This window comes from Carassius gibelio, chromosome B15 (genome assembly GCF_023724105.1).
Source record: "Carassius gibelio isolate Cgi1373 ecotype wild population from Czech Republic chromosome B15, carGib1.2-hapl.c, whole genome shotgun sequence".
In the NCBI taxonomy this organism is placed as follows: Eukaryota; Metazoa; Chordata; class Actinopteri; order Cypriniformes; family Cyprinidae; genus Carassius; species Carassius gibelio.
Genome location: NC_068410.1, coordinates 24,489,149 through 24,502,214, shown reverse-complemented (window position 1 = coordinate 24,502,214; position 13,066 = coordinate 24,489,149). Strand labels below are relative to the sequence as shown.

The 13,066-nt window shown below is 36.3% G+C and overlaps 1 protein-coding gene across 1 annotated transcript in view; it reads right to left on the bottom strand.

Annotated features, from left to right (window-relative positions):
• LOC127972537 (ATP-binding cassette sub-family G member 1-like) overlaps positions 1-11,021 on the bottom strand; it is a 30,944-nt gene extending 19,923 nt beyond the window's left edge. Inside the window, exons 1-2 of the mRNA XM_052576128.1 lie at positions 10,793-11,021; positions 7,198-7,429 (exon numbers count right to left, since the gene is read on the bottom strand). Of these exons, the coding sequence (XP_052432088.1) occupies positions 7,198-7,429; positions 10,793-10,855 (295 nt within the window). The 5' untranslated portion in view covers positions 10,856-11,021. The remainder of the gene's footprint in view (positions 1-7,197; positions 7,430-10,792) is intronic.
• Positions 11,022-13,066: the final 2,045 nt, after the last annotated feature.

Here is a 13,066-nt window from a genome sequence, read left to right as displayed (position 1 = left end):
GCCGCAGGCAGTGCCTCTGCTCGCTAGGTCTTTCCTCTAAGTATGGATTACAAAGATTTGTTAGACAGCTGAGTCCCGGTTTCTATTGCAGTAAAGTGATAATAAACAAGCTGAAGCTGTCCATCACTCTCTATACCTTTCTGGTGAACATTTTTTAAAGCAACTCAATGGTTCAACAGACTGACACCCAGGAGAAGTTTAAACCAGGTAAATTCAAGGGTTAAAAATAGAAGGACCTTCTTTTTCACGCAAACATCAAGATTCAGTGTATGAATCTCAACAATGGTGACATGCTTCATGCTGTAGTGTATTCTGGGTGCATCATACAAAACTCATCCATTGCTCCCAGAATGCATTGCGGCACAAGATTCATACACTGATTCTTGATGTCTGTGTGTATCTAAGCATTCAGTAGCTCAAAGTGATTTATAACCAATGTAATTTAAAAAGTAAAGGTACACATACAGAATATCTGATTAAAACTGCTGGATCTTATGTTCTTGAAACTCATTCACTATAATCACTAATTTTAAAATAACAGCATAGACTAGATACTGGATGAGAGCAGTTGATCAGATCATTAAAAGTAGCCAACATCACCTGACCACACTTTTCTCTCAATGCTTCTGTCATAACAAACAGTCAGAGCAGCCAAATAAAAACTAATGATTTTTAATCTTTTCATATAAATGAGCTTGTGTTTATATTCAGAATTATATTTCAATGCATACATTTAATGCATTTCAATCATATATTCATATTCAATAAAAAGTTTTTGTTAACCTAGTTTAAAGCATCAGATGACATAGCATAGCACATCGGCTGGCAATAACACATAAGCTGCATAAATGCTTCAGTCTTGTTGTTCAGCCCAAGGCTCTGAAAGCTTTGATCGCTGCTGTTCTCAACAGGACCAAATCAGCCCTGTCCACATCTGCTCCATACTTCCAGAATGTGACATCATCATGGTTCTATCCCTGATCAGTCCTGACAAGATTCTCTTATCCATGCCTGTCTGTTTGCCAATCCAGAGCATTTTCTGGCTGTTTCCAATGCTAAATGCATGATATGAAGGCAGGGCTGTGTGTTGAGCACCTTGTTCTTTTTGGAGAAGGACAAAAATGCTGATGGCAATCTAAGAGGATTGAACCAAAGTCGATAAGTGAGCCACCAGAATGATGAGCCATTTGGCTTTGGGACCTGGACTTATATATATTTCATGCCACAAAGTGACAGTGGAGTCTGTCACTGAAGTTTAAAACTTGCTTCTGTACTTCAGGAAAAAGTTTCCACATTTCAAACTAATTATTCACAATGCAGTACAATTTGAATGGCAAGCTCAAACTGACTTCAAGAGGAATATCTGAACCAGAAATGATTTTTTCAGTAATCATGTCATACACAGCCTGAACACTATTATGTATAAGGATTTTTCCAAGGACAATTATCATTTATGGAGGCCACTATAAAAGTGCCATATGAAAATACTCCATATGATGACAAAAAAAAGAAAAAATTATACTTTCATTTTCAGACTAAGCATGAAATTAATTAATTCATTAATTCATTAATTGATTCATATATTCATTCATTTAATCAGTTATTTATGGCATAGAGCCACAAAATGGTACATTACAAAGACCAACAGAAAATTAATTAAATTAATTTAATTAATTATATTAATTACGCTACATTTATAAGATAATTATATATATATATATATATATATATATATATATATATATATATATATATATATATATATATTTTGCTTTCTAAAGACTAGTCAGAAATCAATTGATTTATCTGTAAGTTCACATTCATTCAGGCCCTGTTTACACTAGTGCTATTTCATTTTAAAACACGTAACATTTCCTACGGTTACGCCTATCGTTTACACTACTCTGGCATTTTCCACGTTCAAAAACATAGAATTTTGAAAATGCTGCCGACTTAATTGTAGTTTGAAAACTGCAGAGTTTGTATTTCAGTGTAAACAGACCAAAATAGAGACTCACAACGATGGCGTGGCTGCCCATGTGATCTCTGCGTATCTTGATGACCATGCAACTGAATCATGAACAGTAATCATGCTTATTGTTGAACCTGCCAGTGACTAGCAACCTACTTCTTGTTTACACTTTTACTTGCATGCCCAGTTTGCATGATTGGTCATGTGACATGCGTTTTTGCTTATGTAGTGTAGACAAGATCGTTTTTGAAATACAGCTAAAAGGCAAGTATAAAAGTGGATCATTTTAATTCTAAAACGCTGTTTTAATTCGAAAACACACTAATGTAAACGGGGCCTCAGTCATTCATTCATTTAGTTAGTTATTTTTTATTAAAGAGCCACACAGATGGGAAATCAAAAATTACCTATATTACAGTGTATGATGTAGCTGTCCATCTGTGTAAACAATGTGCAAAGTAATTAAACCAAAAAGTACACGATTTATAAAGTTATTGGCTTCTAAAGTAAGGAGTCGACTCTGAATCGCTGAAACGAGTCATTATAGATTTCAAATCTTTTGCCCATCTCTATGTACGTCACTAGGAACACTTTGCATAATAATCTCCGCCTACCGTCTTGGGAGAAACGGGACTCTGACCTGCCCCACCCCCACACACAGACGCTCTGGTTGGTGTGATAGCATCATGTCGAGGAGACAGTGTGTTTTTTAATTGTAAAGGCAAGTTTGTTTTATTTTCACTGCCAAAGAATGAAGATCAGAAGAACCAATGGCTAAAATTCATTTTTACCACAATACCAGAGCAGTACAACAAATCCCTTTTGTTGTGTTCACAACATTTCACTGATGACTGCTTTTCTAATCTCTGTGAGTACAAGGCGGGATTTTCAAAGCATTTGGCCATAAAAGAGGGTTCATTACCAACTTTATTTAGACCAACGAGCATCTCCGAATCACAACGCGAAGTATGATTATGAAGTTGTGTGTTTTTCTCCCGAGCGTCTTATCAGTATGTGTGCTGTCTGCAGCCTTTATCTGCGCGGATCGTCATGTACAAACACGTCATTAAAATGAAGTGTAACTCAGTGAATACTCAACAAAGAGACATGAGAGAGATATCTATAGAAAGCTTGACATGTCTTCTTTAAAACTAAATAAGTGCTGCTAACAGATATTCTGTGATAAAGTAATCCATATGAAAACAACACGTCTCCCTTCATTATATCTAATGTGACCACGTCCCCGCACTGAACGCGCTATTCAGATTCAAACTGAAGTGTGCGGCTTGAATACGGAACAACCAATCAAAACTATGTTAGTTGACCAATCAGACCACAGTATGCTACCGAAAGGTGGGGTTTAAGGAAACTGAATCTTTTGAACAGCTTTGCACGAACCGTTTGGGGATCTCTGAGAATTGAGGTAATTTTAAAATGATATTTTGACAAGATGACAATGTTTTTTAACCTTGGATGGATTTAAACCTATTGTACAGGACTTATAAACAGTGATAGGAAGCTTAGAATTTTCATCTTACTGGCTCTTTAATAATTTTTATGTAAAATTTTTCAGAAAAAAAAAAACATGTTTCTACATGTGATAAGAATAAACAAAGTAAGTGCTAATCACTAACAACTATTCATTGTTTTTATCAGAAGACCTAGGTCACACTGAGCAATGAAGAAACACATCCCAAATAGCTATAGGGGAAAGATGACAAAATGTGGTAAAAATAACAGATTGTGTGTCTTGAAGGATGAAGAGCGCCCATCTCTCTGCCCTCTGTTCAGGCATGGCAGCTCAGGATTTACTGCTTTACAAAGCTGCTGCTGCTGAACATTTGCCAACTTAAAATTACATTACAATCCAGATGGTGAGCCTAATGAAGACATCACTGCCCGTCAGTAAAACCCTGCTCCTTAAGGTAAAAGTACGAAGAGCAAAGTCAAGGCAAAGCAGACAGCTGGGCTGTTATGTCAGCCTCAGTGCTTTATTTATGAATTTCCTTCAGAGCCTGCATGGAGGCATTTCAGGATAACATCCATCAAAAAGGACACTTTTGGAGCCAAAGACTAAACACTCTTGGCGAAATGCATACTCTTTATATTACTGGACAATTCATGTACTACTGAAAATGATATTTCCCACTGAAATCAATCCAATTAAAGGTACAATTTGTAAGATATTTGCAGTAAAATATCCAAAAACCACTAGGCTAGTGTTATATATTTTGTTCAGCAGATTACTAAAAAATCTCTCATGTTTTGAACTACTATCATGAGAAAATTCCTGTGGCGAGTGGGGCGGGGCCGAGAGGCATGGGAACGAGGAGTGAGGCCAGGTGTAGTGATTGGAGATGAGCCGGTCTTGAGTCCCACATAGGAGATGGAAGGATATAAAACTGGAGCGATGACCGTGAAGGACGAGAGAGGACCAGGCCTGGACAATATTTTATGTTTGCTTTTTATTTTGTGCGCACCAGTCGTCCGTGAGGGGCTGGTGCGCTGTTTTGTGTTTATTTTTGAATTATTAAAATGTTCCCGCCTCCTTCTTCCCGATGAATAGGAAGCTTTTATCATTACAATTCCCATTCTAAACAGTGACACGGGGCAGTGCAGTCACCTGTCAAAGACGGTAGTTCCCCTTTGTTACTGCCTTTACTGACGTAGAAACCACAAGACAACAGTGTCGTGGACAAATGCGGAAGTAGTGTCTAGCGTACAGTAAACCACTAGCTTGCTTCAATCAGTTCCTTATTCACTTCTTCTTGCATGTTTTATGGTCTATTGTGATATTTATGGAACATAATTACTGTTTACTGTCTGCCGCTGGTTCTGTCGACAAGGACAGCTCCCGTAAATGTAAGCGTACGTGCCAATTAAATGAACCAAGAAGAGTTTGGGACAAGAGGAGAGAAAGAGCGAGGATCAATATCGGTGTTACATTCTCTAGATGGAGAGAGCTTCACGACAAACTTCAACTAGAAAGAGATGCCGATCTCGCTTGTGTTTTACTCGACAGGTGAGTTGTTTTGATTTGTATCTTTACAAAAAACGTATGCTATTATAACGATCAACAAGATTAGTATTATGGGGCATACACGGCAAACATAGGGCATCGCATCTCTAGACCCCCGTGAGGACGCGTCTGATCCATAATCTGATCGCGTCTTTGCATTGATTTTGTATGTAATCTACTCATGCAAATAGTTGAACTCGCGTTTGCTATGTATGCCCAATTATTGTGTTTGAATGTACACAAGTGTATATATTTGTTAAACAAGTGGTAATCGTTTTCATATTGTCTGATTGATGGCCATCAGCGGTTGGGTAGAAGACAACAAATCCCATCATTCCACGCTCCTTCTTAGCGTCAACAAACCACGCGATTGTTATTGTTTTGGTAGTGTACCCTCTAGTGGCAGGTCCTACAACCTGTACCTTAAAACAGAATATTTACAACAGAAACCAACAAATACCGTTTGTAGTGTGCTTTTAAAATACATTTTCTAGACATAAATTATTCAGAATGCATATCTGTTTAAAGAAACTACACTAAATAACTGTTAATTTTGGAAATACTTAAACTAAAATAAAAAAGTGTACTGCTGAATCTACTGACAATCATTTATAGTAGTCTAAAAAATACTTTAAAGGGGGGGTGAAATGCTATTTCATGCATACTGAGTTTTTTACACTGTTAAAGAGTTGTACTCCCATGCTAAACATGGACAAAGTTTCAAAAATTAAGTTGTACGTTTGAAGGAGTATTTTTGTTCCCAAAATACTCCTTCCGGTTTGTCACAAGTTCCGGAAAGTTTTTTTCGAGTATGGCTCTGTGTGACGTTAGATGGAGCGAAATTTCCTTATATGGGTCCTAAGGCACTTCTGCCGGAAGAGCGTGCGCTCCCGTATAGTGAGGCTGAGCAGCACAGACATTTCACTGATCAGAGCGATTCACTGATCAGAGCGAGAGCGTCGCGAAAAGTCACAAAAGGAGTGTGTTTTTGGTTGCCAGGGCAAGACAACCCTGCACAGATTACCAAAAAAAAAAAAAACAGCAGTAAGGGACCAGTGGATGGAGTTTATTTTTACAGAGCATCAACGGAGTTGTGCAAGTGTTTTTGTTTGTTCCCTGCATTTCAAAGATGCTTGTTCACAAGGCCCAGTTTGACGACGGATTTGCGTATCGTTTATTTCTTAAGGATGATGCAATCCAAACGAAAAAGGGTCACGATCGTGTGTTGGAACAGCAGGCGGTGAGTAAAACTGCTTCAAATATCTCTGCCTCCTTGTTAGTGCGTACCCTCCCATGCCAGAGACCCGGGTTCGAGCCCCGCTCGGAGCGAGTTGTTGCTGCTGCTGCTTTCGTTCAGTTTCAGCCTCTGGATTTGATTCTGGATCATAAATAAACGGCTAAATCTGACTGTAAGCCATGGTTTGTTTTGGATGATGGGTTTTCCCTCACGATAATGTCACAGCTTCCACATGCTCTCAACGCAAAAGCCTATTCGCGCTCGTGATTATTTAGCTCCGCCCACACGTCACGCCTCCAGCCGGTCGTGTTTTTCCGGGAAAAATCGGTACAGACTATCTTTCTCTTATGAATATAATAAAACTAAAGACTTTTTGGATTTATGAAGGATGCAGTACTACTCTATATGTACTCAAGATTAACAGGATATTGAGTGAAAACGAGCATTTCACCCCCCCTTTAATGTCATTGTATTGAAACTTGTATGGATGTAACATGATAAAGTTTGAATTCAGTAAATTTCATTTAATAAATGTACTATTGAATAACACTGCTGGTAAACTGCTGGTAAAAAAAATAATCAAGTACTTACATTACACTTACACTTAAAACACAACAAAAGATTATTAAAACTATCGTTTTAAATATGTTTTGAAGTAAAACTTTTAATTTGACATTACTACATAGTGCAACTTAACTGTGCTTAAAACGTACATAAGTGTGTTAAGAAAAAGTCATGAAAGTGTGCTCTTGTAAAGTAGACTTAAGTGGCCTTTTATTTCATTAGTATTATCTGCAGTGTTTTTTTAAGACTTAAATCGCAGTACAAGTGCACGTTCAGCACTATTAAGTGCACTACTTATTCACAAGGATCTCTCTGAATGCATTAGAATTCTGCAGTAAACCTGAATAGTAATTCTTTACTTTTATGACACATTGCAGTGCTTCAGTGATTGGAGGTCACACATACCTTTTTTTCTCCACCATGGTCCTTCAGGAACGGAGTACGAGAGATCTTTGAATTCGATGTTGACTGCGGGTCTGCGGGGGAGATAGGAGAAGCGCTGGGCCTCGGTCAGATTGTTCTCTACTTTCTTCAGGTGTCCGTGTAACAGCGGCGTCTGCTGACTGGACATCAGTTCATCAATGGACACACACACGGTTCTGGGGTCTAGCATGAGATCAGGAGGTCCATTTGTATTCTGAGGGAGGACAGACAGAGCGCTTACAGTGCAATCGGTTCGGACATTGCACAATACTCATTCAATAAATGCACAGCTAAACAAATGAGTTGTGAGTCTAGATTTAAATGTGACTAGTGTTTTAGCACATCTGATCTCTTCTGGATGCTGATTCCAACTGGGGGGGGGGGGATAGTAACTAAAGGCGGACTCCCTTTGTTTTGTGTGGACCCTTGGTATTTCTAACTGACTTGATCCTAATGATCTGAGTGCTCTGTTAGGTTTATATTCAGTGAACATATCTGCAATATATTTCGGTCCTAGGTCATTGAGTGATTTAAAGACGAGTAAAAGTGACATATATAGCAAATGTAAGTCGCTTTGGATAAAAGCATCAGCTAAATGAATAAATGTAAATGTAAATGATAGTATGCTTATTTAGTTACTGCTTTGACATGACTACTGAAACTAAGGTCTGTCTCCAGAATCACACCAAGATTCCTGACTTGATTTTTATTTGTTGACCACTAGAGTCAAGGTATGCATTCACCTTGAAAACTTCATCTTTGTTTCCAAATGCAATGACTTCACCAATACATTGGCAGAGGGAGTCAATGGGGCTGTAGTCATTTGGAGATAAGGCTAGGTAAATCTGGGTATCATCAGCAGAGCTGTGATAGGCAATTTGGTTCTTTCTCATTATTTGACTTAGTGGAAGCATATACAGGCTAAACAAGAGTGGTGCAAGAATTGAGCCTTGTGGGACTCCACATGTCATGGACGTCCACTTAAGACTTATGCTCTCCTATACTCACATAATAGCCTCTCCCTTCTAAGTATGATCTGAACCATTTGAGTACCATCCCAGAAAGCCCGACCCAGTTTTCCAGTCTCTCTAGTAGTATGTTATGACTGACAGTGTCAAACACAGCACTGAGATCTAGCAATACCAGCACTAATATTTTGCCAGTCAGAATTTAAGCGAATATCATTTATCTTAATGATTGCTGTCTCTGTGTTGTGATACGGTTGGAAACCAGATTGAAAATTGTCCAGGTATCTATTTGAGTTTAAGTATTTGTTCAGCTGACTAAAAACTATCTTTTCTACACTTTTGCCTATAAAAGGAAGAATAGATATTGGTCTTAAATTGCTCAAAATGGTGTTATCAAGAGGGGCTTAACAACTGCAGTTTTCAGGGAGTTTGGAAATGTCCCAGAAAGAAGTGAGGTGTTCACCACTTCTAAAAGATCTGCTTCTAACCAATTTAGCACACTTTTGAAAAAAGATGTAGGAAGTGTGTCAAGATACCAGGTTGACGATTTTAGGTGATGCACTATTTCTTCCGAAATTTTGCTATCAATTGCTTCAAAAGTAGACATAGTATCGTTTTGATATTGTGGCCAAACCTGTCTGACCTCTGCATTTCTTGAGGATGTGCCAATCGCCTAATGTAACACACTGCAGCCCAGAGAAGTTTGTACTGAGGACAACAAACTCTCTGCTGACAAATGAGATGCTCAGAAGACATCAAAGATTTTTATCAAAAGTCACACTGAAAAGGTGTATAGGAAAGAAGAAGATTCAAATGACACCAAAAAAAGATGACTACTGAATACTGACAGAAATAATTTTAGATATCATAAAATAGCATGCTATTACATATATTAAAAAATATAAAAGGTTTGGGATCAACACAATTTTTTTCCTTAAGCCCATAAAGGCTGCATTTATTTAATCAAAAATAAAGTAATAACAATAATATTGTTAAATTAAAAAATGTATTCATATACCAAAATTTTTAATGAAAATCCACATCACATAAGAAAAATACCATCCATCACATGTTTCAAAAAGGCATGTGTACTCACTTATTTATTTATTGTCCTGTTTCTGTTTGTATTGTTTTTAATTGTTTGTATTTGTTTAGCCTGTGCTAATGTTTTGTATAAGTGTTTTTGAGCTTGTGTTGTAAATTGTGTTTTATGTTTCATGTTCTGCAGAACAGGAACCTGCTGGAAACCCGTTTTTAAACCGAGTCAGGCCCATTTAAATAAAAATAAATCTTTCATGTATAATAAATGAAATGAAATAATATAACCATTCAAAATAATATTTCTATTTTAATAAAATATAATTTATTCATGTGACCAGAGCTGAAATTCCAGCATCATTACTCCAGTCTTCAGTGTCACATGATCTTCAGAAATCATTCTGATTTATTATCAGTGTTGGAAACAGTTTATTTTTTTACTAAGTTATTTATTGACTGATTGATTGATCCTGTAGTACTTTTTTTAAAAATCCTTAAAATAATAAAACAAATAACAGCATTTAGAAAAATATCTTTACTGAAACTATTTACTATCACAAAACAACAGGAATAAATTATATTTATATTAAAATATATTAAAATGGAAAACCATTACTTAAAATAGTTAAAATGTTACTTAACATTTGTGTTTTTTTATTAAATAAACACAGACTTGATGGGCATGATGAGCATTATTTTTATAAACAAATAAATAAAAATAAAAAGTAAACAATCTCACTGATCCCAAACTTTAAAACACCAGTGTATATAACATACTATTTTATATCTATAAACTATAAATTATTCATCTCATTACATCACCGTAAGCACAGTGGTTTAACCACCGTAATTCTTGGCCATACCATATCTATGGTGTTCAACAATATTTCCATGGTATATTTTGAAGAACATTATCGTGTTATTGCTCTCTAATAACATCACTGTAACATGATGGTAAAGACAGTATTTTTGGAACAGAACTCCATGCAGCAATTTAACCTGCAGATGCACTTGATTGTTTAATAAAATGCACATAAGGGTTGCAAATTGAGGACTATATGGTAGTCTATATTAATAGTTCATTAGTGAAACGCATGCTAAATTTAAAGAGAGACAACCTAATCCGCCTCAGGCAGATGAGGTTACTATCAGACAAAGCTTATTCTAAGCTCTGGGAAAACATTACTGCCCAAATGTCTGTTTAATGCACTAATGTGTTTTTCATATTAAAACTATATGATGTAATATAAAAGGATATTAAAATCCACCTCATCAATTTCACATATGAATTTTTAATAATTTATTACATTTTAGCAAATTTAGTCCTGGCATCTCATTGTGAAGGGAAATATTTATTTTGCGAACTAAGGATTGTGCAGTCTATAACAACATGAAAGTATATTGATATAAAGTCGTCAGTGAGTGAGGGTTACTCTAGCTCATTTGAAATACATCACTGAAGCATGTTTTAAACATTGAACATTTATATGCAGCTTATCGAGAATATGTTTAACAAACATTAAATCTGAATATTAAAACACGTTTAAAAACAAGTTAAAACATAATCTTACCATTATGATGGAGTTGGTCACTGTAGTGTTGTTGACTGAAAAGGCTGCCATAAGACATGCCATTCCTGTAGAGTGTGCTGCGACAGACTCAGTGCAGTGAGATGCAGCATTCGTTCTCGCCTCTGTTATTGTTTACACGCGAGCTACCTGGAGGGTGACGTCACAGCAGCGGAGGACGCGTGCGATGCACACACGGCGCGTTTTTGCAATGAAACCAGACGGAACACACCGGAGATCGATATGATATCTACCAGGCGCGTTGTAAAACGCTGAACTGTTTTGATAAAACGTGACGCGAAATTCCACCCACAGAGCAAGTGACAAAAAAAAAAAAAGTCACGTGTAACTATATTTATACTATTATATAGAATTAAAATCTATTGTACACATATAGCTAGTAACTTACTCTATGTACATGCATGCATTCAATCAAAATGTTTACTCAAATTAATTCTACATTATTTAGTGCTATAATGTAGTGCTAATATAAGTTATTGTAAATAACTGAGTATATCAGTTCGTTCCCCAGAGCCTTTAAACAGAAATATAGCTCAACCTTTTATTCTATCAATGCAGAATGCAGAGAACTGGTTTAATGCACTCCCTCCCTCTGGTGGCTGATTACTAAAAATTACGTTTTATTGGCAAAGAAGTGAACAACCATAATAGTACTAATTTAAATGTATGCCAATTTTATTGCAAGAATAGATATAGATATATATATATATATATATATATATATATATATATATATATATATATATATATATATATACAATTACTACTACTACTACTTCTGCTATTGCTATTACTATTACTACAACGACTAATAATAATTAGCATTATAAATTAACAAACAAATATAGACAGACATGCATGCATACATAGATAACATGGAAGAATGTTCAGTTAGGTTCTTTACCCAACTTTTTCTGACTGTGGATGGGTTGTGTGTGTGTGTGTGTGTGTGTGTCCTGGTCACAAGGTATTGCATGTGAGCAGCTGTTGCCACTGCAGTGGGTCCTGAATAGTGCATTTTTGCTGACAGCATTCCTGAGTCTGTTGCACAACTACCTGTTTATCAATGAGTTTCCACTGCAAGAACACACACTTATGAGTGTGAAATGAGATCATTCTAAACATAATGGTGCAGTCTACTTCTTATCAGCTGAGATTCTAGTGGTCTTCTGAGGTCTTAGCATAAAATGCCCCATAATTTGTACAAAACAATGCAATATATCAAGTAGAAAGAATTGAATTATGTTACAAATCTGTTACAAAACCAATCCATCCACATCAGTTACAATTTTTTCAAAATACGCTTTGATTAGACAGAAAATAGACACATAATCATCAGTTGAATGAAAACTATGTTATATTGACCGGGCCTACTGCACAATATAAATGTGAGAGGCGTCAGCCGTCTGGACAGAGATGCTTTGAGCTACAACATGAGGGCACTGGGACTGATCATGATAACTCTGCTGCTGCTGACATGAGCTGTATGCCAGAATCATCAGTATTAAAACAATAAAAGACCTGAAATATTTCAGTTGGTGTGCAATGAATCTAAAATATATGAAAGTTTAATTTTTATCATTACATTATGGAAAATAAATAACTTTATCACAATATGCTATTTTTTTAGAAGGACCTGTACATTCTGATTGTCGAAAGGATCTACCAATATGTACTCAAAATAGGTTGTCCTTCAGTCTATTATTGGACTGCTCACTGTATACATGCAGTAGAGTGTTTGGTATTGGCTCTAATTGGATTAATGGAGAAAGTAGCTCAGCTTTGGTTTTCAGGGTATGACCTGCATAAAGCAACAAGAGTTCACTGACCTACATATGCCTCTCTAGCATCAGCTAGCATACAATCCCATCCAACACATAGAGAGCAAATGAAAGTTTAACGTCTTTTAACAGTTCAGTCATGAAGCAGCTGGATTGCTGAATGCTTTGTGTCGTTCTTGTTGTTTTTTGGGGTATTTCTCTTAAATAAAATTAACTGTTAAAGAAACATATACCGTCTTATATTCAGAATGTCAGTTGTGTAAGAAAATAAATGTGCAACTTTTTTTCTCAGAATTGCAAGTCGCTAGAAGTGTGAGATATGAACTTAGAATTGCGAATTTATATATTGCAATTAAATATGTCATAATTCTATGACAATTGTGTGAAGATATTCCGTAACACTGACTTCTTTACTCTGAATTTTGAGACATAGGCTTGCAATTGCGAGTTAGAATTGGAAGTCCAATTCTGATGA